Source organism: Protomyctophum bolini (genome assembly GCF_963924005.1).
Source record: "Protomyctophum bolini genome assembly, chromosome: 1".
Taxonomy (NCBI): domain Eukaryota; kingdom Metazoa; phylum Chordata; class Actinopteri; order Myctophiformes; family Myctophidae; genus Protomyctophum; species Protomyctophum bolini.
The window spans coordinates 12,906,488-12,933,393 of NC_137862.1; the positions used below are offsets into that span (position 1 = coordinate 12,906,488).

General features: G+C 43.9%; 2 protein-coding genes across 2 annotated transcripts; one reads left to right on the forward strand and one right to left on the reverse strand.

The window, feature by feature from the left end:
• The first annotated feature begins 154 nt into the window (after nt 1–154).
• galt (galactose-1-phosphate uridylyltransferase) lies at nt 155–14,474 on the forward strand. Its single transcript, XM_080759705.1, has 11 exons — nt 155–309; nt 8,350–8,519; nt 9,398–9,473; nt 9,806–9,854; nt 10,146–10,275; nt 10,624–10,680; nt 11,234–11,356; nt 11,919–12,054; nt 12,996–13,079; nt 13,462–13,616; nt 13,956–14,474. The coding sequence occupies exons 1-11, from the start codon at nt 276–278 to the stop codon at nt 14,031–14,033; spliced, it is 1,092 nt and encodes a 363-aa protein (XP_080615831.1). The 5' UTR covers nt 155–275; the 3' UTR covers nt 14,034–14,474.
• A 3,277-nt stretch (nt 14,475–17,751) lies between these two features.
• Nucleotides 17,752–26,298, reverse strand: LOC308315864 (adhesion G-protein coupled receptor G5). The gene is made up of 13 exons (XM_080764096.1): nt 26,242–26,298; nt 25,439–25,672; nt 24,432–24,600; nt 23,796–23,961; nt 23,174–23,296; nt 22,454–22,576; nt 21,786–21,825; nt 21,310–21,419; nt 21,088–21,203; nt 20,255–20,520; nt 19,855–19,960; nt 18,681–18,985; nt 17,752–18,552 (listed from the first exon to the last, which is right to left on the reverse strand). The coding sequence occupies exons 1-13, from the start codon at nt 26,291–26,293 to the stop codon at nt 18,416–18,418; spliced, it is 1,947 nt and encodes a 648-aa protein (XP_080620222.1). The 5' UTR covers nt 26,294–26,298; the 3' UTR covers nt 17,752–18,415.
• Nucleotides 26,299–26,906: the final 608 nt, after the last annotated feature.

The following is a 26,906-nucleotide window of genomic DNA, read 5'->3' on the forward strand; positions in this document are numbered from 1 at the left end:
ATGTGAAGTAAGAACAACATTTACTGATTATTTAAATAATAATAATAATCATAATAAAACATAACTCAAGTGAAGGTGGCACCACTATTTAAAACCATTTTTCAGGTACTTTTATTTTGACTGGCTTTTGTTTCGGGAAGGACATAAATAGAGGACGGACCACAGGGAAGTTTTAAAGAGAAATTTAAGATCCTTGTATTTATTTAGTAGTTGAGTTGTAGTATTTCGTACTTCTACTGGTAACGACACCTTTCATCTTTGAAGTAACGAACATCATGAGTAAGGAAGGAACTACGTTTGATCCAAAGGGTATGTTACTGTAACAACTACTTTACTACAATAACAACACTGTTAGCCAGCCTACTACTACAGTATTACACACAGTTAATGTGTAGCACCGTTTCTAGTATTATTTCATAATTTATTTTATATATTGAAGGGACATGCATGTTCAAATCATGTACATTTTACATCATTTCCGAACATTTCCCAAAGCATACATATATTAAACTTTATTTAATTGTTAATTTAATTGTTTGGGGAAAAGTAGCAAATTTAACATGATGTGCCCACAATATTGAGTGCCCACTAGACCTGTATTCTTCGTGAGAAGCTAAGTAGTAGTAGGGTTACTATAGGGTAATAGCTGTAGTAGTAAGTAATAATACTTAAAATCCCACACTTCCTGTGTGTGTGTGTGTGTGTGTGTGTGTGTGTGTGTGTGTGTGTGTTCAGTTCACTTGAGTTTACTCGCATGCATGACAGTAAACAACTCATGATAGACACATCCTGCTGAGCAGGCATTAGTACATTTTTATGTACTTTTATTTTACGTCTCATTTTTCAATAGTCCTACACTTCACTATACATATATATACACATATCTATATATATATATATATATATATATATATATATATACACACACATATATATATATAATTATTTCTTTTTTTCCAATACAAGTACATGACAGCTATACTGTTTACTTTGTAGTTTTAGATTTGTATTACAAAACATACATTAACCACAGGAGTAAGACCTATTTTATACTTTGTCTATTCACTAGTACAGACCACACATTCAATCGAACATCGTTTAACATGGTTTAGTATTTATTTAGAAAAGAGGTAGAACATGAGAAGGAATGATGCATAGAATGAGATGCATTGAATGAATGATGCGTTAGAATAACGCATTGAGTGGAACGATGCATGGGGTGAGATGCATTGGGATGGATGGCCTTGACTGTTCGTGTAGGATGTGTCCCGTTTGGGATGAGGGGGAGAGGAGGAGGATGTCGGGTTGGGAAGAGGGGAAGGGTAGGGGGTGAGGGGATGTAGGAGGTTTCCGAGGGGCCGGAAGGATGAGTGAAAGGAGGGGGTGGGGAGGGGGAGTGAGGATGAGGGGATGAGTTGGAGTTACGAGGGGGATCTTAAGGGAGTGAGGGGATGGAGGATGTTAGTGAGACTAGGCCCCTGGGAGGGAAGTGGAGGATGATAGGGCGTGGCCCTGTGGGGGGAGGGGGAGTCGTAGGCCCGGTTCCGGGGGGGTAGGATACCCTGAGTATTTGGCATGGGGTCTGAGTAGCGGGGCGTCCTTCTGGTCGTGTACGGACACGCCCCCAATACGAGACCCCCGTCGGAACCTGAAACTGGAGAACGAGAGTTAGTAAGAGAAGCGGGTGGGAGGGAGGGTTACGAGATACGATGCACGAATGGCTGGTGAAACAGGCTGGCATAAATACACTTCCCTTTGTGCAGCGAGGGCGGCGATAGGGTGGAGAGCTGGCAGTTGCCATGGCAGCGAGGTCTCGGTGAGTAGTGAGGGTGGAGCTGGCGTTGGTAACCATGGCAGGTAAATGGTGGAGCTGATTGGGCTCGATACCTGAGGCTAGGGATAGAGTTAGCATGGCATGGTGGCAGAGGAGGCCAACGATCTTAGCTTGTAAGCGTGGTCCTCCTCCTGAACATATGTTGTACCAACTTCAATTCACTAGTACAGACCACACATTCAATCGAACATCGTTTAACATGGTTTAGTATTTATTTAGAAAAGAGGTAGAACATGAGAAGGAATGATGCATAGAATGAGATGCATTGAATGAATGATGCGTTAGAATAACGCATTGAGTGGAACGATGCATGGGGTGAGATGCATTGGGATGGATGGCCTTGACTGTTCGTGTAGGATGTGTCCCGTTTGGGATGAGGGGGAGAGGAGGAGGATGTCGGGTTGGGAAGAGGGGAAGGGTAGGGGGTGAGGGGATGTAGGAGGTTTCCGAGGGGCCGGAAGGATGAGTGAAAGGAGGGGGTGGGGAGGGGGAGTGAGGATGAGGGGATGAGTTGGAGTTACGAGGGGGATCTTAAGGGAGTGAGGGGATGGAGGATGTTAGTGAGACTAGGCCCCTGGGAGGGAAGTGGAGGATGATAGGGCGTGGCCCTGTGGGGGGAGGGGGAGTCGTAGGCCCGGTTCCGGGGGGGTAGGATACCCTGAGTATTTGGCATGGGGTCTGAGTAGCGGGGCGTCCTTCTGGTCGTGTACGGACACGCCCCCAATACGAGACCCCAAAGTAGTTCGAATGATTGAAAATCAGTTGTGGAGCGTTCGCTGGACCAGGGAGCCGTGAGCGGCTCTGAGGTCCTGGACACTCGTCCGTATGTAAGCGTGGTATGCTTGGGAAGACCAGCGCCCAAGGAGTTGGACAGTGTGGTCGGTTATACCTTGTCTGGAGGCTGTGGAGGTGGCGCCGATCCGGAATGAGTGGCCGGAGAAGACGGATGCGGAGTATCCGGCCTTGGTCAGGATCTGGCGGAGGTGGTAGAGGAACCAGTGTCTGGTGGCTATGGAGCCGGAATCTGTAGTAAACAGGGGATCGAGAGGAGAGGCACGGGAAGAGAGCCTAGCACGGAGGTGACGGGTTAAGGGTTCGTATGGGCTGAGATGTGAGTCGAGTTTGAACAGGTAGATGGGTGTCGTTTTGCCGTATTGGTCCGTTTTGCTGTATTTTAAAGTGAAAATGATGGTGGTGGAATCTATGATGCTCAGATCGGATAAACAGGGGTGTCTATTGTGGATGAATGTGGAGTTAGGTGTAGTGAATTCTGAGCACCTGAGGAAGCCAAAAAATGCTAGTAGGAACATGGCTTCCAGGGTGGAATCTGTGGAAGGGCTTAAATATCCTGAGCGGAGTGTATTAATGCATCCCGAGAGGATGTCATAGGTGATAGGTTGGCGGAGAGGAGGATTGTGAGGCTCCTTCCGTTTCAGGCTCTTAAGGAGCAGTGTGACATGTGCGTGCTGTGAGAAGGGGTGAGGGGCTCCTGTTATGAGTTTGGAAATGAAATTGATACCTGATAAGTAGACTCGGATGGTGGAAGGAAGCATGGCCCGTGATGAATAGCAGTGGCTGATGTAGGAGGTGAGGGTGATGAGGTCCAGGGAAGGAAAATGTAGGCCGAAGGTGGAGTGGAATGACTGGAAAGTGCGCCAGGCTGTCCAGTAGGAAGAGAGTGTGGATGGGGAAATACCTTGGAGTATGAGGTTTCTGGAGATGGTCCGGAGGTTGTGTAGTGGATGGTCTATGGGAAGGTCATCTGTGAAAACGGAGGAGCTGGAGTCGGGTGGAGGTCTGCGGATGGGGCCAATAGCCTGAATTTCTGGAAGGAGAAGCGTGAGAGTGAATCTGCTATTGCGTTGTGATGACCGGGGATGTGAGCTGCTTGGATGAGGAAATTGTGGGTGACTGAGATCCATGTGAGGCGTCTGAGGAGGGCCATGAGGGGTAGTGAGGAAGAGCGACCTTTGTTTATTATTTGGACGGTGGCTTGATTGTCGGAGTGGATGAGGACTGAGCGGCTGGTCCATTCGTGACCCCAAAGAGAGGCCGCGACTATCACCGGGTACATTTCAAAGAGGGCTGAGGAGTGGGCGGAGGAAAAGGGGGGGGGAAAAAAGCTCTTCTGGCCACTTCTCTGAGAACCACCTCCCTCTGTGGTACCCCCCGAAACCTACGGAGGGTGCCGCGTCGGTGAATAGGTCCAGGTCTTCTGGAGAGGAGTGGAAGTCATGGTAGAAAAAGGTCACGCCGTTCCAGTTGGTCAGCAGGAGGTGCCAGAGTCTGAGCTCTATGCGGCATGGTAGGTCTAGACTGACATGGTGGTGGAGTGACGGGGCGGATGCGGCGAGGTGGAGGAGGTGGGAAATAAATGAACGGCCTTGTGGAATAATTCTGGTGGCGTAGTTGAGGTGGCCTAGGAGCTGTAGGAGTTGTTGTTTGGTGCATGACGGGATTTCGAGGAAGTTGGAGATGAGGAGTGAGATGCGGTCTAATTTCTCTGGGGGTAGTGAGGCTTGAAATGTGACGGAATCGAGGTCGATGCCCAGGAACTCGATTTTGGTCAGGGGACCCATTGTTTTTTCATCGGCGAGGGGGATGCCGAGCGCCGCGAACGTGGTTTTTAGGCACGTTAGGCTGCGGGCGGGGGGGGCTGATGGGGGGTCGATGGTGAGGAAATCATCCAGGAGGTGAACTAGGTGGGGGATGTGGTCGTTGTTGAGCATGATCCAGCAGAGGAGTTCTGAGAGGTTGTTGAATAGTCTGGGGGAGCTTTTGCAACCGAATGTTAATCTAACTGAAAAATAAAATTTATTGTTCCAGTGAACGCCAAAAAGGTGCCATGAGTCTGGGTGTAGGGGGAGGATTTTGAAGGCCGACGTGATGTCGGCTTTTGACAGCCAGGCACCACGCCCGGCGCGTCGGATGAGGGTGATGGCGTGGTCTATTGTTGAGTACTTGAGGGAGTAGTCGGCGCTGGGGATGAGGCTGTTAATGCTGGGGATGGATGAACCGTGGGGGGCGGATAGGTCAATGATGAGTCGTTTTTTGCCTGAATATTTCCTGGTTGCCACGCCCAGGGGGCTGATTCTGTATGAGGGGAACGGGGGGGAGTCGAATGGTCCTATCATGAAACCTTGTTGTGTTTCTTTCTGTAGTAGGGAGGTGACTATGTCGGGTTCTGAAAGGGCGGACTGGAGGTTCTTGCAGGAATGAGATAGCTCGGGGAGTGAAAAAAGGCCTGGTGAAAATCCATTGATTAGTCCGTCTATGAAAAACAGGATGAATGGGGTGTCGGGATGGTGAGTTAATGCTTTGGCTAGGGCGGGGATGTTGACGGGGGTGGCTAGGTGCTGGATGAGTCAGCTGCTGGCTGGTTTGGTGGGGTTGTGGGGGCAGCTGGACCGGGTGTGTGCTCCGCCACAGTAGGAGCAGACGTGGAGCATTCTGCATGTGTTTACCAAGCAGCCCTTGTCATTAAAGTTGTTGCACAACATTTTGGAGCCGATAAACATTATTTTTCTGCCTCTCTTGTCCACGGCTTGAGAGGAGGAGGGGAAGGCGGTTGGGCCAGTGGGACGGTGTTTTTGCTCCCTGTCGGGGGCTGGCTGGGGGTGCGATGAGTGGGTGGGGGCTGGGGTGGGTCTGGATGATGGTCTGGATGAGGGTCTGGAGGCTGAGAGGACGCACTCGCTGGTGGGGTGGGAGGGGCAGCCGCAGACGGAGCAGGTGAGGGCGGCGCTGCCGGCGAAGAGTCGGCAGTATAGCTCCACGTCGAGAGCACCCCAGTATGTAATTTGGTTCCATTGCTGGAGGCGGGCTGCTGCTCTGGCTGCAAATTGCCTGTGATATTCGTAAAAAAGTGAGCCGCCGAAGCGCGCTGCTAGGTCTGTGATGAGATATAGATAGTGGTCTAGTTCTGACCTTCTGTTGGGGAACTGGGAGCAGATTACCTCACGGAAAATGGAGAATGCCAGTGTGAATTCTGTGTGAGTGAGGGGGGAGTGGGTTGATGATGAGGATGTGAGGTCGCGGAGGGTTATTGAGAACCCCCCGCAGTCTACTGCACGTGGTTGGAATGTGTGAGCTGAGGGTTTGAGAATAGTGGCGAGGTCTATGTCGTTACCCTGCAGTATTTGATGGCGGAGGTTGCAGGACACGGGAGGTGGGTTGAGGGCGAGCGCGTGCGATGGCATCGTGGCGGCCGCTGCTGTGGAGAGAGAGAAGGGGTGGGGGAGAGACATGAGGGAGGGGGGGGGGAGGGAGGAAGGGGGGAGGGGGGTGCTCGAGGGATACTGGGCACCCGCAGGTGGGGGAGGTGCTAGCCAGCTTGGGTCGGTGGCCCGGTGAGTGTAGGGCTGGCTAGCGGCCTGAGGGACTGAGGGGGGGAAGGGGAGGGCTGGGGGGGGGAGGTAGGATGAATGTGCAAGGGGGTGGGATGACAGTGCAGCCTGCATGGACAGGGAAGGAGGGGGGAGGGATGGAAGGCTTCCGAAGGAGGCTTGGGGGGGGAGGGGAGGGGGGGGGAGGAGAGGAGCAGGCACAGGGGGGGGGGAGGAATGCTGGGGGGGAGGCATGGCCCGCCTGGACAGCGTGGCATAAGGTCCGAGGCGGCTGTGCACTGTCTGGCCTGGGGGTACAGGTAGGGGTGATTGTCCAGTAGTGAGATTGTTTGGAATGGTGAAACATTGATTAATATAACCATCGTTTGGTAATGGAAAGGCTTGCTCACCTCGGTGGTTCTGGACAGGCGGCAATGGGTCCACTCTCCGGTCGTCGCGTCGGGAAGGACCCTGTGTGACGTCATCGTTCGGGGACGCAGATGTTGCCGGAAGGGCTGGAGGAGAGGAGTATTGGGCTAGCATGTTGTACAATTGGCCCTTGTTTAGCGTTCTGTGGAACGCGACGTTTTTCTCGCGAAGTGCTCTCTTGAGCCCGGCGACTGTCCATTCATTTGGTGGTGGAATGGCATGCCTGAATGTGGAGGACCGCGGAACGGACTCACGGCGTGGAGGAGGTGGAGGTGGGATGACGCTGTGTGTCCGGCGTTGGTGAGGCGGAGGAAGCGGGGGGAGTTGGCGGAGCCGTAGGTTGCTGGGCGCGGAGGCGGCTACCAGCCGGGTTGCTTGTGTTGCCTGGCCTGCCGTGGACACGCCGGTATGACCGGGAGCTGAACGGGGCAGCGGGCGGGTCGCCGGAAGCATCTGGAGGTGCGGCGTTCCAGGCGAGTCCGGGAAGGTGAGGTCGTCGTCAGAAGGAAAAAGATCGATGCTATCCATGGCTAGGATTGCTTGTGTGCTGTGTAGGTACGGGACGTACGAGATACGATGCACGAATGGCTGGTGAAACAGGCTGGCATAAATACACTTCCCTTTGTGCAGCGAGGGCGGCGATAGGGTGGAGAGCTGGCAGTTGCCATGGCAGCGAGGTCTCGGTGAGTAGTGAGGGTGGAGCTGGCGTTGGTAACCATGGCAGGTAAATGGTGGAGCTGATTGGGCTCGATACCTGAGGCTAGGGATAGAGTTAGCATGGCATGGTGGCAGAGGAGGCCAACGATCTTAGCTTGTAAGCGTGGTCCTCCTCCTGAACATATGTTGTACCAACTTCAATTAAAAAATAACCGATCTACAAGCTCAGCTTATATCGGCTAATTAAAAAAATGTTGGAACAAATGTCAGAAACTTTACGGAGGGTGCCGAGAGGGGCTATGCCTAACCCTGAGTTGCCCGCAACCCAAGTTCAATATATGCATTTGTTACAATTTGTGTCCTTATTTACATTATACCATACATGTAGAATTGTGTTCACATATGCATTAGGTATAGTAACGGCGTCCACCATTACAGTCTGTCTTTTTGATTGATTGATTGAAATATTTATTAACAGTTTGCAGAATTACAGTACATTTCAAGCACAAACTCAATACAAAGACAAGAGTACAAACTGAACTGACTGTGAAAAGGGTTGAGAGAGAGAGAGAGAGAGAGAGAGAAATAAACTACTACATTGCCGTTATTAGGCAATGTAGTTACATTTGAAGTGTTACAGTTGCATTTAGTTGCAATTAGTTACAGTTGAAGGCGTGTGGATTAATTTGAAAAGTCAAAAATAGTGTGAAAAGCTTGTTATACAAAACAATAACAGATACCATTAACTTAGTCAAAGTGATGTGAATATTCAAGCTGTAAAAGCAGATAAGATTAAGGTGGGCTTATCGCCTGGAAGTTTAACTACAAGATTAGGTTAACCTGGTAATAATAAAATAAAATAAAGTGTTCTATAACTCTTGAACTGTACAATTACAATTTACAATCCACATCTCTTTTCACTAGATTCTGTGTTTTGTTTTGTTTCTTTGAAGACTTTGAGGGCCGGATTGAGAGATGGTCAATGTGTGTAGTAGTATTAGTAGTAGTAGTAGTAGTAGTAGTAGTAGTACTGATAATTGTAGTAGTAGCAGTAATGGTAATAGTTGCTCTACTAGTACTAACTCATATCCTCTATACTTCCAGAGCACCAACATTTGCGCTTCAACCCCCTGAGGGGTTCTTGGGTTCTGGTGTCAGCCCACCGGGTTAAAAGGCCCTGGGCCGGTCAGGTGGAGGATTCCCCTGGGGAGAGTGTACCCCGTCACCATCCCCAAAACCCCCTCTGTCCTGGAAACACCCGTTCCAACGGAGAGGTGCTAATGCTGCTGCACTGCTGGCAATTATAACACACATAGTCATACTAGTACTACTAGGCCTATCACAATTATTACATCATCTCCTAATCATTTGTATAATTGCCATAATCATCATAATAATTAGAGATAGCTGATCGGTTTTATTCAAGTAGTGTGTGTGTGTGTGTGTGTGTGTGTGTGTGTGTGTGTGTGTGTGTGTGTGTGTGTGTATATATCAGGGGGGGAGTCAGACAGATATTTTGTGAAGCCACTAAGGAAATGAAAGTTCATATAATGGCCTGTTGTGGCGCTGTCATTGGACCCAGAAAAACCCATAGCCCCATAGAAGTCCATGTATTTGGGCCCAACTTCACCAGACTGTATTACCTTAATAAACATGGTCATGAATACTTTCTTCTTCCAGTCACTAGTTTAAAGTCTCATTTCTAATGTCATAATATTCTTTTTGGAAAATTATGGTCCCATTAATTAAAAAAATGACCATAAAGTCGCGTATGTTCTGAGGGGCGTGGCTACCGTTACAGTCTATGATAGGGATTCCCCTCCCACTCGAGTCAAAATAAAAACCAACAGAGAAGAAGGGGGGAAGTCCCGCCTCGTTGTCTGGGCCAGCCAATGGCCAGCTGGACCAAAACGGATCTAGAAAGATGGCGACTTCCATTGCAAAGACTGACAGGCTTCATTTTACGTTCATGTTAGACCCGGGGAACGCTTTGTCCATATTTTTTACAGTCTATGGTATATATATATATATATAGTAGTATTCTACTAATACTATATATAGTAGTAGTAGAAGTAGTAGTCCATGAACATGGCAATGATACTACTCTCTTTTTGCCCTCTCTCTCTCTCTCTCTCTCTCTCTCCCTCTCTAGGTAAATCCGCAATATGAAAGCACCTTTGTCTTTGACAATGACTTCCCTGCTTTGCAGACAGATGCCCCGAGTCCAGGTGATATACAGTAATAGTAGTAGTAGTAGTAAGATAAGATAAACCTTTAATGACACCTAAGTGTAGGTTCTCCCGTAGTAGAAAGGGCAGAGAGCAGGTTTATGTATCGAGCACTGATCCATTTTCGGTTGCCGTAGCGGACTGCGTTGCTTAAAGTCGCTAATATCTCCAAAGCTGACCCCCTGCTTCAAACCAATTGCTATAGCTTGTATTTGTATTTATGTTCTGGTCTGTGTTTTAGTTTCTGGTGCGTGTGCGTGTGCGTGTGCGTGTGCGTGTGCGTGTGCGTGTGCGTGTGTGTGTGTGTGTGTGTGTGTGTGTGTGTTCTTCAGGTCCAAGTGATCACCCGCTTTTCCAGTCCAAGACTGCACGGGGAGTCTGGTAAGTACTATTGATCAAATATCAAATAATTTCTATTTGATCAAAATATATAAAAAGTATTGGAAATGTATCCGTTTTGATCTAAATAGTAGTATTTAAAATAAAGTTGCAACTATCAATTATCTCCTTCTATCGTTGCTTTTTCAATTAATCGAATAATAATCATATATATGGTATTGTTTTTGAAAATGGATCAATATTGCTCAATGTTATTAAATGTTAATTATCGTGTGTGTGTGTGTGTGTGTGTGTGTGTGTGTGTGTGTGTGTGTGTGTGTGTGTGTGTGTCAGTAAGGTGATGTGTTTCCACCCATGGTCAGACATGCCCCTCCCCCTGATGAAACGCCAGGAAATCATCAAGGTTATAGACAAGTGGGCGGAGCTTGTGTCTGAGCTAGGTTCTACCTATCCCTGGGTGCAGGTACACACAAACACAAATAATAATAATTTCATAAATTCTAAACAAAAAATGTTATAATAATGTACAGGAAATACAAATAGCTGCAAAGCCGCTGTTAATTAAACATGTCCACCTAGCTTGGTGATAAACGGTCATTGGCTTATGGCCAAATTTGCACCAGGCCCATTCACATGTTCGATGACTTATTATTAGTTCTGTAAACCGCCATAGAGCATTCTGACGGACTGTTCTCTGGTGTGTTTTTTTCCCCCCTGCAGTTTAACTATGAACTATAATAATGGAGAATACAAACTGAATTGAAGCACACGTGAAGATGTGTTCTGTTCTGTTCTGTGCTGTTTGTTTCAGATCTTTGAGAACAAAGGAGACATGATGGGCTGTTCAAACCCTCACCCTCACTGTCAGGTCTATCCACATCATCTATAATATATCCATGATCTATCTGTACAGTATGTACCACATATCTCTCTCTTTCTCACATATATAGATATAGATATATCGATATAGATATAGATACAGGACACTTAACGTCTTGTATACAAGTACTGTATATATACCTTTCCAAAACAGAATATCATCCGCACACCATGGATTAGACGGCACACTTGTCGACGTGTGAGGCCATCGGCATCTTAGTGCAGGCACTTGCACGCCTCAAGACATTGCTGTTGGTGACTGTGGCTGCCTTGTTTTCAGGTGTGGAGCAGAGTGTCTGAGAGCCTCTGCCTGAGGACCAAAACAATATGTCCCCCAGCCTAGCTGGGATTCCCTCTAAGGATAACGCCTCTTAAGCTAGTGTCCCTTATTTACGGGTTCGAATCTCAGGTAGTGAATCAAAATGAGTGGCCCTGCCAGTCTACAGTAGTAACCGTCTTAGAGATTTCTGACGAACTGCTCTCTGGTGTTTTTTGTTTGTTTGTTTTACTATAACATCTCCCCCTGTGATGTCATACTGTAGGTGTGGGCCAGTGACTTCCTGCCCAACGAGGCATTGACCTCTGACCGCTGTCAGAGAGAGTACTTTGAAAAGCACAGAGAGCCGTTACTACTGCAGTATGCCAAGCAAGAGGAGGAGAGAAAGGTACTACCACTACTAGTACTTCTAGTCTGTGTCTTATTGAAGGGCTGTTCAGTTCAATAGCCCGTCGTCCAGTGACATCATCGATGCTAATAGAAACTGCAGGCTTTCTATTCCTGAAAAGTTGCAATGCTATAATGGAAATATATATCTACCTAACGTTGATGTCACTGGAAGATGGATTTCTGAGAGACACAGACCAAGTAGAAAACAATTGTGGTAGGATATGAAGATAGGTTCCGACTGCTACTGCTGTTACTACTACTAATGTTAATAGTACTACTATTACTAAGGAAGAGTTGAAGGAAGAAAGCAAAGTAAGTAAAGGGTTTCCAGAGGAATCTAAACTTCCGTAAGTGAAAATTTGGGAAGAAAGACATTCCTGAGATAAGTTTGTGATTCAATCCAGATAAAATGTTATCCTTTCATTTTGAATCTAAATTTACCCCCCAGAATAGTTTTGTGCTGACTGAGTTATGGATGTATTGACTGGATAGTTTTGTGCTGACTGAGTTATGGATGTATTGACTGGATTCAAATCTGTCCCTACTTCCTGCCTCCTCAGGAGAGGATAGTGGTCCTGTCCTCTGATTGGCTGGTGGTCGTCCCCTATTGGGCGACTTGGCCGTACCAGACGCTGCTGTTGCCACGGCGGCGCCACGTGTTGCGGCTTAATGACCTCACAGCTGCCGAGAGAGAGGGTGGGTGTGTGTGTGTGTATTACTCAATTACATTGTGTACCTTTTACAACGGGTTATGGTGCGTTCACCGTTCACACAGGCAGATGTAAAGATACAGTCTACCATTCATTGTCAACATGGAAGCCAGCGACGTGAAGCTAAAAAGCAAATCTGACATTTGAAGCTGCTGCAAAACATAGAAAGATACAAATATGCTGTGATCTTTGCAACTTTGCATATGCCTCGTGAGAACACAACATTAAGTGGCAAATTGTCTAGAAGGTCTGTGTGTAACGTTTGTCCACAGCAAATCACTGGAATCCCTGGACCATCCATTTCCAAATGTCTCGTGCATGCTACCAGTAGGGCAAGGAAATCTATCCCCCTGGAAACTTTCCACATATTACAAATATTGTTTTGTGTGAATATCTTTTACGTTCTGTGAATTAATAATCTCAGATTCACCTTTCTGCTGGGCATGATTGATAACAATATGAACATATAAGAAAAAGTCCTTCTGCACACCTACAATGGACAGGTGCGTCGGATAACTGGAACTTATAAGTAGAGAAAAAGAATCCCGCACACTGTCTTCACTTGAGTTTAGATTTTATTGAGCAACGTTTCGGTCGTCAGACCTTCATCAGGCATAAAGAAGAACTGACAAAAGTCAGTATTAGTACAACTCAATCAATTTGATTGGCCCCCGCTGATCCCAGAGTTGTACTAATACTGATTGTCAGTTCTTCTTTATGCCTGATGAAGGTCTGACAACCGAAACGTTGCTCAATAAAATCTAAACTCAAGTGAAGACAGTGTGCGTGATTAGTTTTCTCTACTTAACAATATGAACATGACATCAGACATCCACAGGGAAGCTATGTCGAAATTAGACTGTTTCTTGGTACTTGCCGGGTACTTTGTGTTCTTATACTACTTTTTCATATCTTGTCTATTTATAGATCTTGCTGACATCATGAAGAGACTTCTGACCAAATATGACAATCTGTTTGAGACCAACTTCCCTTACTCCATGGGTTGGCATGGTACAGTAACTGAGAAAGATGACACATATGTTTACTGTTTCAGAGTGATGGATGACTGCATACACACAACTACCTAGTATCCAGCTTGCAAAAACCTAGTATCCTCCTACAGTAGCCACCACCTAGTGTCCAGCAAGCAACTAGCTTTGATCCACTTGGCAACCACCTAATGTTCTTTCAGTAGTTTCCACCTAGAAAAACTAGGATACTGCCTAAAAATCACCTAGTAGCATATGGTTATAATGTGATTCATAGGCGGTTGCTAGGTAGTCACTAAGTGGCTGCTATGTTAGTAGCGTATAGATTTATTTTATTGCACCTTTCAGTCCACACACAGTTAACTGTACCTTCCTCTCGATCTCTTGTCTATCCATCCAATCAGGGGCACCCACCGGTGAGCATTTGAGAATGGACAACTCCCATTGGCTGCTGCACGCCCACTACTACCCCCCTCTGCTGAGGTCAGCGACTGTCCGGAAGCACATGGTCGGTTATGAGATGCTTGCCATGGAACAGAGGGATCTGACGCCAGAGCAGGTACAGAAATACAGCATCGCGGTTGTGTGCCTCTGCCAACCGTTTGCAGTCTGTCCAGACTCGTGTAGTATTATGTAGTGAAGGCTTTGAAGGAATTTCATGAACGTGATTTGTTAGGTCACACTTAATTCTAATCACTTCTTCCTTGAGTCCAAGTGGACGTTTGTGCCTCATGTGATGAAATTCTCTTAAGGCATTCCTGAGATATCACTAGAACAGGATGATTTGAGTTGACATTACCAACGAAATCATGATCATAATTTAATTAATTATTAATTAATTATTTAATTTAAATTGTGTCGTAAATAGCAAAATAATTATTTAGATTTTTTTTTTCAGGCAGCGGAGAGGCTGAGAGGTCTGCCAGATGTACACTACAGGAACAGGGGAATGGAGGAGAGGTTGATGGAGGGATGAAGGGGAGAAGGAGGAATGGAGCAGAGGGGAGAATGGAAGATAGAAGTGAATAATTTTATATAACTGGATTACTTTCAATGAAATAATACTATAAGTTCAACATTTGTATTTGGTTTATTATTTCTCTGTTGTAAGAAATAATGCATTTTGGGACAACTACTGCAGGGATACTCAAATAGATTTACCTGTGGGCCACATTACAAAAATGGCAAGGGGCCAGGGGCCAGTAGATAAAATTACGACATTAATGATACTTGATAACTTCTCTCTTTCAATTGCTTTATTTTCGCAAAATGTATCAAAGTACAATGTGCATGCACACAATATGTAAATAAATAAATGTGTTACATTTTCTTGCATAAACACAAAGAGCTGTTTCCATAACTGCACAAATTATTGCACATAACATGAGTAGCTGTTATAATAACATAATAACATAACATGAGTAGCTCTTTGCCTGCCTGCCTGCCTGCCTGCCTGCCTGCCTGCCTGCCTGTCTGTCTGTCTGTCTGTCTGTCTGTCTGTCTGTCTGTCTGTCCATGAGTAGTTATTTGTCTGTCTGTCAATGAGTAGCTGTCTTACCTGTCTATGGTCGCATTTTCACCAGAGAGCTTTGCTGCGATTAAAACGAATCCTGCTGCGCATTTTCAGAAAGTGCGCTTCGTTTGGCAGGTGTGAAGGCTCTTTCGAATCCTAATGCGCAGCAAAGAACCGCATTTTACTCCGAGCAAAAACGGGGGTTTCGCTTCGCTTCCAATCGCGCTTGACTACGATTCGGTGCAGGTGTGAATGCAATCCGCAGCAAATAAAGGAAATGAAGCAAACAATGTGGCGGGTGAGGAGCTGAACACAGTTGGAGACGGAGAAGGCATATTTTACGCAGTGCAAAGATGTCCCGTTACTGTGGATAGACGTGGTCGAATGAGGAGAGTGGAGACTGAAGCCCTGATCGAAATGAGGACGAGTAGCCTACATTAATCAATTGCTTAAGAAAACACAAACACTGCAGTGCAGTGTAATAGTATTATAGCCTACAGAATATTCTGTCTGTCAATGGCTGTCACTGTGTGGGGACTAGTGGGGAGTAGGAACTTTCATCTCGATAAACTTGTAAACATTTTGCGCTGCTGTCTGTTATATCAGTGCGCTCAGCGCTGTGCCTCCATGCCCAAAAGAACAGTGCGTGGCTGCGTGCTTATAGTGAGAGAGCGAGAGAGGGGGGGGGCAGTCCCAGACGGCACGACACATATGCACGTTATGAGTATAATTTTATCACCATAGATTTATCATTTCATTGTGTAGGCTAGTTTATGAATGGAACACATTGATAAAGGTCCCCCCTGCTGCATTTCCAATTGCTGCGGATCATGACAGTGTGAAGGCAAACCGTAGCCAATTAAATATGCAAGAATCCCATTTCTCCGCCCATACGCATTCGAGTCTACCGAAGTATTAGGTGAGAATGCGACCTATGAGTAGCTGTCTGCCTGCCTGTCTATGAGTAGCTGTCTGTCTGTCTGCCTGCCTGCCTGTCCAATTGTCCATGAGTAGCTGTCTGTCTGCCTGTCTGAGTAGCTGTCTGCCTGCCTGCCTAATTGTCCATGAGTAGCTGTCTGTCTGCCTGTCTATGAGTAGCTGTCTGCCTGCCTGCCTAATTGTCCATGAGTAGCTGTCTGTCTGCCTGTCTATGAGTAGCTGTCTGCCTTCCTGCCTGTCCAATTGTCCATGAGTAGCTGTCTGTCTATGGGTAGCTGTCTGCCTGCCTGCCCAATTGTCTATGAGTAGCTGTCTGTCTGTCTATGAGTAGCTGTCTGCCTTCCTGCCTGTCCAATTGTCCATGAGTAGCTGTCTGTCTGTCTATGAGTAGCTGTCTGCCTTCCTGCCTGTCCAATTGTCCATGAGTAGCTGTCTGCCTGCCTGTCCAATTCTCCATGAGTAGCTGTCTGTCTGCCTGTCTATGAGTAGCTGTCTGACTGCCTGCCTGTCCAATTCTCCATGAGTAGCTGTCTGTCTGTCTGTCTGCCTGTCTATGAGTAGCTGTCTGCCTGCCAGCCAGCAAGTTGGTTAACAGAAAATAAATTGTTATGGCTGAGTAAAATAAAATACAATAAACACAATTTGCCTGAAAATAGATTACCCAGCTATGACCTTTTTCATGAAAAAAAAAAAGAGTAGTGATATGGCTGACTGAGTAAAATAAAACAATCTACCTGAAAATAGATAGCTATAAGTGAAGAGCAATTTCCGCAATTACCATTTCCGCAATTACCATTTCCGCAAATTTCCATTTCCTCAATTTCCTCAATTTCCATTTCCGCAATTTCCGCAATTTCCATTTCCACCATTTCCGCAATTTCCATTTCCGCATTTCCGCAATTTCCATTTCCACCATTTCCGCAATTTCCATTTCCGCAATTTCCATTTCCATCTATTAATGGCAGCTGGGTTTCATCATTCAAATAAAATAGAATTCTGTCCGTTTAGCTATAAAATTATGTCAGGGAATAGGGATACACAGTATATGTCTTTCATTTGCATTGCATCCCCCCCCCCCCCAAACTTTTATTTTCGTTCGAGTAATAGTACAACTCTAATAGTATTACTTATAATAATGTAATTAAAGATAACTTCATTCAGATTTATTTATTTTTATTTCATTTTCCAGATTTTTTTTTCTTCTTTTTTTTAGATTTTCATTGGTGGGCCAGTCATAATGGTCCCGCGGGCCTGATGTGGCCCGCGGGCCTGAGGTTGAGTATCACTGCACTACTGTACTATCACACAGACTTGGACTTCTACACTGCTGCAAAGACGGCCCTCATTGGAGCTTGTGGGGATTAGCCGATGGACTTGGTGGGGGGAGGCTATGGTTTAAGGATGTACAATAAATACCTACAGACAATTCTGGTATTTCTTTTTTATATACATACATGCTTTATTTTATCATTTTATTATGCATATATTGTTGAAGGTGTTTAAGTTAGAAAATCAATACAAACTGTCAGAAGGAAACCGAAAGAAAGGAAAATAATAAAAAGACTGACGGGAGATAAACTGGGCTGCTGATTGTTATTATAGTCACGCCTCATGACGCGCTCCATATATGGCCGTCTCCATATGTTGATCTGACCTCATCAAACCATACACTCAAGACACATGGAGCGTGTCACGAGGCGTCGTGATCTTCATATATGGATCTATCTATCTAATCTACGACTGACCTCACTGACACTAATAGTTTAACTCCTGCTTCTCAACTGTGCCTTATTAAGAGTGTTTTTTCAGGCCCGAAAACGTCTATTAAAAGAAACTCCATATATGGGCATTCCCAGAAGATAGCCTATACAATGTTTCTGTCGCTTCTCGCCCTCAGGGCGTCTTACTTTTTATAAACCAGTTAATAAAAGTTTGTTGGATATTTTGCAAGTCAAAGTCCCCATTTGCACCCGTTATTTTTTATTTTTTTATCCCACGATTTTGTAACCCATTTTTCACCCCTGTGTCAATTATCTAATGTGATCCTGGGCTCTACACACCCTCCGCCAACCTAGTCCCAATATATGGGGGACATAGGGAGAGCAACGGACTTGAACTCATGCTTCCTTCATGCCTGAGTGTCCAAGTTGCTCCTTTACACCTGACAGGGGAGTTTGGAAGGAACACGTTATTCCAACCAGTTCCTTTCCCCTCCGTCAGGAGCCCCGGCTGGTCAGGGGGAGGCAGTTTAGAGACCAGGATTACGGCATGTTTTGTGTGAGGGTACCTACCCTAGGAGACACGGGGAGAACATGCAAACTCCACACATAAAGGCCCTTTCGCCAACCCTGCCTCGGGTATGGGCACTGATGGAGGAAGGAGGAGGAAACACGCCGCCAGCACCTGTTATTAACAAGAGATCTGGATAAGTCATCTGGATATGGGACAACACATGTATTCTAATTATCCATATAAGAGATTCCTTGTTCATGTCAGGTGTAAATGTGGCACCAGAGTCCTCACAAGATCAAGCTAGCTGCCCTTGGCATTGGGTTCAAATTTGAGAGCACAAGAAAGGCATCGTTTCAAAATACTGGTGTCTAATTTAATTTATAATTAATATAGACGGTCTTGCCAAAATTAATTGATCTACAAGCTAAAAACACGCCATGATGCGACACCCTCACACAGTATAAATTTAGTTTATGCAAAAGGTTGCCATTTGAGTCAGCATGTGAACATAACGACACTCTCGACACATATTCCTGCCAAAGTGGCAAAACATAGCAATACCTCACCAAAAGAAACCAGTAAACTCCCCAAATCAATTGCAAAACTTACGATCAATATAACCGTTCAAACCGGCGGCAATGTGATCACATTTTGTTGCTCGGAATTATTGTTGATTACTTGGCATAAATGCAGGTGTCGGGTTCATTGCACTTAGCTGAGGACGATGTCAGATTTGAAATGCCCTGGGTCTCTTGTGCTCTCTTTCTCTGTTTTCTAGCGTTACCACAGATCCACAGGAACATAAAGAAACCTGGAGGAAAGACATTAACATTAAGAATTAGGAGGAACATTCACTTGAACTTGAAGATGAACTTGATTCGTATTTCATAACAAAGAGAGACAGCCTAGCAACATTTGACAACTATACCGACAGCAGACCTTGCAGCGAGTTGAGGATGCAGAACAGGTAGAGGATAGGGTAGTTGATGTATCCTGAACTCAGGAAGGCCAGGCCCCATGTGGTCCCCAGAAGGAAGGTGAGCCCCAGGACAGTGAGGATGTCCTTGCCGGCCAGAGGGAGCTTGCTTGAGGCTCCAGCCTTATGGGACTTCCCTCCGGATCCAGATTTCAGCCTGCAGATCCTGGAGGCTACGGCTAGCAGCACGCCAAGGTTGATGATGAAGACGAGGCTGATGTAGGTCAGGTTCACTCCGTAGAAGAACATGTTGTCTGTGATCCAGCAGCTGTGGGGCATTATGGTACGTTGTTAAACGGTTTGGCATATTGCTGAGTTACACCACATTTTGTCATTTTGACAGCACATATTGATGAATAGTTTTAGTCATATGTTAGTATCTGAAATGTTTTAGTTTTCGTCTAGTTTTAGCCGACTAAATATGATAGGACTTTAGTTGACTAAATCTATAGTTGATTTTGGCAACAAAAAAATATTTTGGCAGGCTTTGATAGCGTCATAATGGCTGATTTTACACTTGCTTGCATGCTGAAAACAGCCGATCTACAAGCACAACTCTGCTATGTGTTGTGACCTTGGCCTTCCAAAGATGAACCTCTGCCCCAGATTTTCCAGAACGGCCTGTTATAGCGCCACCAGGAGGCCAACTTTTGTAAAACATTTTTTTTCCATATTTTGTCCAAAGATCCCGCAAATCGTTACACAGTATCTCTATAGTCATGTGCTCAAGACAGATCTGTCCGATATTTCATATTCCATCCTGATTGGCTAACTCCTGGCTAAATCCTGAACGCAGCGTGCAATTTGCGTGAAATCTTTCACAGACGTTCCTACTAGGCTGAGGAATATAGCCCACCCTTTTCACATTGGCCTGTTATAGCGCCACCAACAGGTGGATTTTTGCAAAACACATTTTTGGAACAAAATACCTCAAATCATCCAATTGCCATAAGGCGTAAGAAGAAATTGAACCCTTTTCACATTGGCTTATTATAGTGCCAACAGGAGGCCACACTGACCTGCCCTGGTGGAGGGGCACTTTATCTAGTTCCATAATGTTTCCATCTATGGTTGAGAACTTGAGACTGCTTTGGAGATATTTTGTCTGATCCTGTAAAATAGTGAACCAAAACTTACATGGCATTCGTTTTGTTTCCCTCAGCCAGGGTAATTTCTGTGAAGCCATAAAACTGTTTGATGTCCTTTACTCCCAAGGCGATTCCCACGATCACACCAGGAATTCCTAAACACACGCGCACACACACACACACACACACACACACACACACACACACACACACACACACACACACACACACACACACACACACACACACACACACACACACACACACACACACACACACACACACACACACACACACACACACACACACACACAGACTGTGTTTTGGATAGGGGTAAATTAAGTAAAATAACAAATTAAATAATATAGTGTATTACTGATTTGTCCCATGAAGTCCTTGCGATTTGGAAGTGAGAGTATGTCGGTAATCGGTATGCAAGTTCAACTCACCCCATCCAGCAAGAGACATCTTGACCATGTAGTGATTGTAGTGTGTATTGAATACCCTGATCATCAACAGGTAGAGGTGAAAGGCCTCTACGGCCATCCATGTGAAACTGCACAACAGGGAGTAGTGCATGACGACTGCGATAAGCAGACACACCCAGTCGGTCTTCAATGTGGCCCCCCACTCACTCATCATAAAGGAGGCGTTGAGCAGGAATAACGCCCCACTCAGGGACACATGGATGGGAATGGAATGGTCCGTTTTGTTCCTAAGAGACAGACAGACAGGTCAAGGTTGGAGGTCATGTGCAAATGTTTTTGTGGTCACAAAGAACTAAACAAATCTCACCCAGTGTGAAGCAAGTGGTACCTTTGATGAGTTTAAGTCATTGAGCTATACAGTGTATGAATTAGTTCATTTCAATAGGCTTCTCACCAGCACTGCTTGAAGCAAATCACACCCAGCTAGGTGTTGCAAATCCTGCTAATTAAAGATTGAAACGGTAGGCTGCTGTTTTTTAGCCTGTTGCCATCTGTCTCTCTGTGTGTAGGTTTGTGTTGCAATTACCTGCAGGTGTTCATGCTCATGGAGACACATACATGTCATACAAAGTCACTCATACTGTAGAAGTGGTTCCACCACTTCTCTTACCCCTCGGTCATTTCAATGTATAGATGTGATTTGAAAAATATATTTTGGTTAATATATTTGTTAAAAACATAAGGAAATATAATTTCCTCCAAAAAGATGTTATTGCACACTGCATGCGTGTGCAGTGCACACTCATAGTCATACACAATATGCATGAGGCGCGCACACGCTCACACACACTTACCCACTGATGATATATGTAACGATGGATAAGACTGTGAAGAAGGCAGACAGGGCACAGCCTATGTAACTGATATATGACAAGATCTTCCAATGGATTTCGGCTATAGGATCTCTTATCTGTAAGATATAGAGAATTGTGCAAATAGATCACATACAGTTATCTCACTCTACATCTGTGAAGTATTGCAACTGCAGGAACAAATCAATAGAAATGTGTCCTTACCAACAGGACAGCAAAGGGTGTGGTGTGATTACAGCTGCACTCAATCGTAGTGTGGCTGTCATAGTTTGTGTTAAAGGTCTCACACCCATCAGTTTTCCAGTGCCAGTTATCTACATGCAAGATAATCCACATGCTAAGCATATAGGTGTGTGTCAGACCAACAGTTACCATGTGAACTGACACCTTTGTATACATTGTATTTTTATACAAATACAAATACAATGTGGTGACCAAATATGACCAAACATAAATTTATCATGCATTGGTGCCAATTACAGTATACATTTTCAAATATTCATTAAGGAAAAGCATATTTCAGCCCCAAATTTAGGAGAAGGTATAAAATGCATGCAAATGTATGAAATTAAAAATATGCTAACCTGCAAATGTACAATTAAATTTAAAAAAGAGTTTGAGCAATCAAGTAAATAGATGAGCAATCAGAACAAACAAAACAATGATAGTCATATACCCACCATGTTCATCAAAGAACTGACAGCGTAGCCTTGAATCATTCTGTTGAAGAAAACAATGAAGATATCAATTGAATTTAATCCTATATCAAATTAGTTTCAACACAATACTTACTATATTATACTATAAGTAATACTAATACTGCTGAAATGTCATACTTTGAGCTACGCTCATAGTACTATATGAGTATGTATGTAATGCTTACATAGACCAACTACATTGTTCTCTCAGCACTCTACTCATGACTATTTACCTTGATTGTCGTTTATTGACTAGAAATCATGCTTATTCCAATCTCGCACTTGTAAGTCAGTCTGGATAGGAGTGTCTTCTAAATGTCTAAATAGTACGAAAGTGCTCGCGGCACAGGTCTCCACCAGGGCAGGTCAGGTTGTGGCCTCCTGGTGGCCCCAATGTGAAAAGGGTGCCATTTCTTCTTATGCCTTGGATGGCAATTGGATGATTTACGATATGATACGATCAGGGCAGGAATTTCACGGCGGCCATGGTCGTCGTTGCCCCTCTCTTTGGCCGTGTGCCCCTCGAAGAATGATATGCCCAGACGGCCACAGTTATGTCAACCCGCCAGTGTTATGACATGAAATTAATCTTAACCTAAAATGTGTTTTTTTACAGACATGTTCACATGCACACATTTGCAAACACTTACACTCAAGCTTGTGTGACCAGTGATATTGAAGATCATCCGAACTGAGGTGTTTAGGTCAGAAAATGGTTTCTCCCCCATTTGTTCTATCCTGATGACCATGGATGGGATATCCTCCTGCCCAAACTGTGTGGGGACAGAGAGTTCCCATAGTCATTGTAGAAACTTTGTTTTGCTTGTATCTTTATTTTCACATATTAATTATATACAGTACAAGTAGTGAAATTTGGTGGTTACTTAAGTTATTTTACTTATATGATAATAAAATGCAGAACCTTCTATACAGAGTACAGACAATGTGAGGAAATTGCAAATGTTTGTTTTGATGGAAACAAGCATCAGCTTAGTCAAAATCCAGCAATTTATTTACTAGTGAAAATCTCATTGCACCGCATTGTGAGCTTGTAGATCTGCTATTTTCATTACTTCTTAAAGAAAATGTTTATGGAAATCATTTGAATTTTTCATTGTATTCATGAAATACATTTTTTTTTTTTTTAATTGGTGAAAAGATGTGTGTTTTTTTGTTTTGTTTTTACACGGAAAGAATATATATATTTACTTGCAACCCATAAAAATTGGTCCACAACCTGAAGATGGGTCCCAAGACTCCCAACCCACTGTTTGGGAAACAGTTCTTATACTTATACTTACTTAGAACAGTATTGTAATGTGAGATGATTTAATGATGGAGGTACATGGTTACAGGAGGACATACTGTACCTGAAACAGTCTGTGCTGCATATAGCTGACCAGACCAACAATCCTCTCTTCTGGTGGGAGTTCCCTCAAGGCATCCACAGGAAGCCAAGTCTCTGGGATGGATGATTGATTCTGAGGCAGCAGCTGGGAGACGGTCAGAGAGAAGAAAGCTGTTTGATGTCTCAACTTCAGTGCATGTTATAATCTCATTCATTAATAATAATAAAAACTTTATTTGTATAGCACCTTTCATGACATGAAATGCAGCTGCATTGTCATAATATGTGTCACCTTTTTCCTCCAGTAATTTACAGCTGAATTCTTACACTCTGTGTTTAAGTATTTTCCTGTCATATGTATTATAGCATTAATTAATCTATCTAACTATTAATTTAGTAAATAGTAAATCTTACTATTAGCAAGTTAGCAACTGATCCATGAAATATGTGAGAAATGAAGCTTGTCTGCACATATTTATTATTACTTTTAGTCACCCCTGCAAAATAATATATACGTTCAGACCAGTTGAGTGCTCTAGCATTTTATTTGGGCAGTCTCTCCTGAAGGTAGGTTATTATTCTTTCTGATTCAAGTTGTCCATGTTGAACTTGAGCCTCATCTTCATGCATGGCAGTTTCAGTACCTGAGGCATATCCACCAGAATCCTGTCATTGCTTCCTGCAGCAGTGAGGTTATCCTGGCTGATGTTGACCACATGCAAAGCCAAGTCCTTCAGGAAGTAATATTGCAAGCCTCCAGACTCAAGCTTTGTCCGTCTCATGATATTATGAATAACCGTTCTCTCCACCCTGCAGGATCACAGTACAGCAGAGTAAATTATATTATGAATAACCATTCTCTCCACCCTGCAGGATCACAGTACAGCAGAGTAAATGATTTCATGATATTATGAATAACCGTTCTCTCCACCCTGCAGGATCACAGTACAGCAGAGTAAATTGGGGTGGAGAGGACAGAGATGAGAAGTATTAAGTAATTGTAATAACAGCAATAGTAAACATAACCACCATGAAACAGAATGACGTATAGAATAGGACAAAATAAATAGATTAAATTATCAGTCAGATGCAATAAAGGTAGAAGTCGTATAGATCACAGAAAAAACTATATAATAATAATGAGTAGAAACAATATGAGAGAGTACAGATGAGAGTTGAGGTGAATTAGAATGTAGTAGGAAGAGCAGTAGTGTAGACTACTAGACTGTAGACAGTGTAGAGCATGAGAACAGACAAAAGCACAGAGCAATGCCACTTACTTTATAAAGGCTTTTCTTATTTCTGAGGAATGGTAGAACCATTCTCTGCACATACTTCTGATGGAGAAGAGTCTGTAAAGTCCCTCCTCTGAAACATTGGGCTTGTCTGTTCTTTTGATAAATGACAATATGTTCTGCTCACTGCATATACCCACGGTACAATTGGTAACTGAGAAGAGAAAAGGCGAGTGGGAGATGACAGTTAGAATGATGTTCTGTATCACAGTATCACTTATTTAGGAACAGTCATAGAGGCAATCCTATATTAGAATTGACTAAATGTATAACCCTGTCACTATGACCATCACAGCCATAACTATAACTATGTGACATCATCATAACCGGAAGCACCTACGGAGTGTCAAAAAAACAAAAACTTTCTGGCCTAGACAGCCCATACATCCAAACAGAAGTCAAACTAATTTAAACAACGTTAAACTCACTTTGCCACTCGCTTTATGCATGCGCATAGCCTACCCTCTATCTCAGGGGTTACCAGCTTAGAATTTATACTCTAAGGTTACCAGGCTGTAGTATGTGTGCACCCCTTGTGGTGCGCGAACGCCCTCTAGGGGATGCGTCACGCGTGACATTAATGGCGGTTTCATGGTGTTATTTAACAAACTGTAAAATCTGGTAAACAAAATATTGTAGAGCAGCTGCGAGAGTATACAGCAGCTGCGTGTCTATCAGTACAGTGTCATTCCATGATTATTTGCCATAAACATATTGAAAGGGTATAATGTATGGCCAAATACAACAAGACTGAGCGTTGGGGGTGCGTCAGCTAGGTCAGCAAAAGAGTTTGAGGACCGCTATAGCCTGTAGAAGCCGGCCGGTGCACTCTCTACCATCCTGATGTAGGCCTACTGCATTTTATATTGCCACTGTAAAGCACTTTGTAACCATGTTTCAAAAATCACTAAATTAAGTAACAGTTTATTATTAATGTTTATTATTATATTATAACGTCACTCCCACAGTGTGTAGACTAAGCACATACTTACGTGTGTTGGACAAGTCATTTATGATGAATCGTGTCCCTTCGGTGACAGATTCCTTGAAAGCATTTGCACAAATGGATGAATTTCCAGTGAAAAATGCTGATGTTGCATTTTTTGTTGCGTTTGCGCAACTGATCCAGCAGGAGAGCCCGGCCATGCTGCATTTGGTAAGATTGACTCCAAGGCCAAGAAGATCTTCTGTCATGTCCAAGTTCCCATTGGTAATCTTAAAACAAACTAAATGTGGAGACAAAAGTAGGAGTAAGAAAACACAATATCATGTTCTACTCAAGCCTACTGAAAGTGTGGTCGTTATTTATGTTTGTAGTTATTGACATTTTGATTAATATATGTTATTGATTTTTTTTTTTTTTTTTTTTAAACAAAATATCAACCAAAACATTCATAATCGGTGGTGGTACTCTCCAAATGTTATATACAACTCTATAGTTGTATTCACTCATAGAGGGATGGGAGAGAGGGAATTGAGATAGGCCTACTGTAGCAGTATAGGCTATAGCCATTAGCCGCTATACATCCAAATACTAAGACAATATACTCTGACAGTCTTAAAGTAAAACGTATTGTTGTTTAATTGGCTTCTTCAGACATTGCAGCAGCACGAGTAGGCTACTATTAGCGAATAGAAATTTAAAAATCAAATAGACTGTAGTCTAATAATTAGTGATTAGAATAAATCAACATTACTGTCACATCATCTCTAAACATATTTGCCCCTTCCCGGCTTCCCCTCGTCTGTTATATTATATTTTGAAAGCTGACCTCAATCCTACAGAAACTCTTACCTTGGTTGGCCATTGATCCTGGTAACAGGCATAATAGCAGTAAGGCTAACATTGCTTCCTCTGAATATGGAACTGGCAGAACAAATAGAAAAGGTTAACAATGTTATATCATTCAGTCAGTATGTTTCATAGCAATTACATCTATGTTTACTGTAAGTGAGCTAAGATGGCAGAGTGCTAAGATTAAACTCCATTTTCCATTTTGCTGGTTCCTTGTATTTAAATGTTAATGGCATAAGCCTTTTGGATCCAATATCACACAATCTATTGCCAAGATAAGAATAAGGACAACAACAACCAAACAAAAGCCCTGATGTTATTTTTTACGCAATTTATCAACTTAATATTGACGTCTATTAGTTTAGGGCATGCTAAATAGACAGCACTTGTTCACTATGCAAACACAGCAGGCTTCACTGCCTGTTTCATAATTATATAAAGTAAAGACAGAAATGAACAGTGTGTAGTTTAAAGTTACCAAAATTCAAGTTGTATTAGAAAGGGACACTGCTTGTCTATGTCTAGGCTAATTGTTATTAATTAAAGCAACTGTGGAGACATCGTAGCAACACTGAATCATATATAGCACTAGCTCACTCATCCCACCAACTAACTCAGGCTCCCACATACATGTAGATTTAGATACAGTGTAGAATACTTACGAC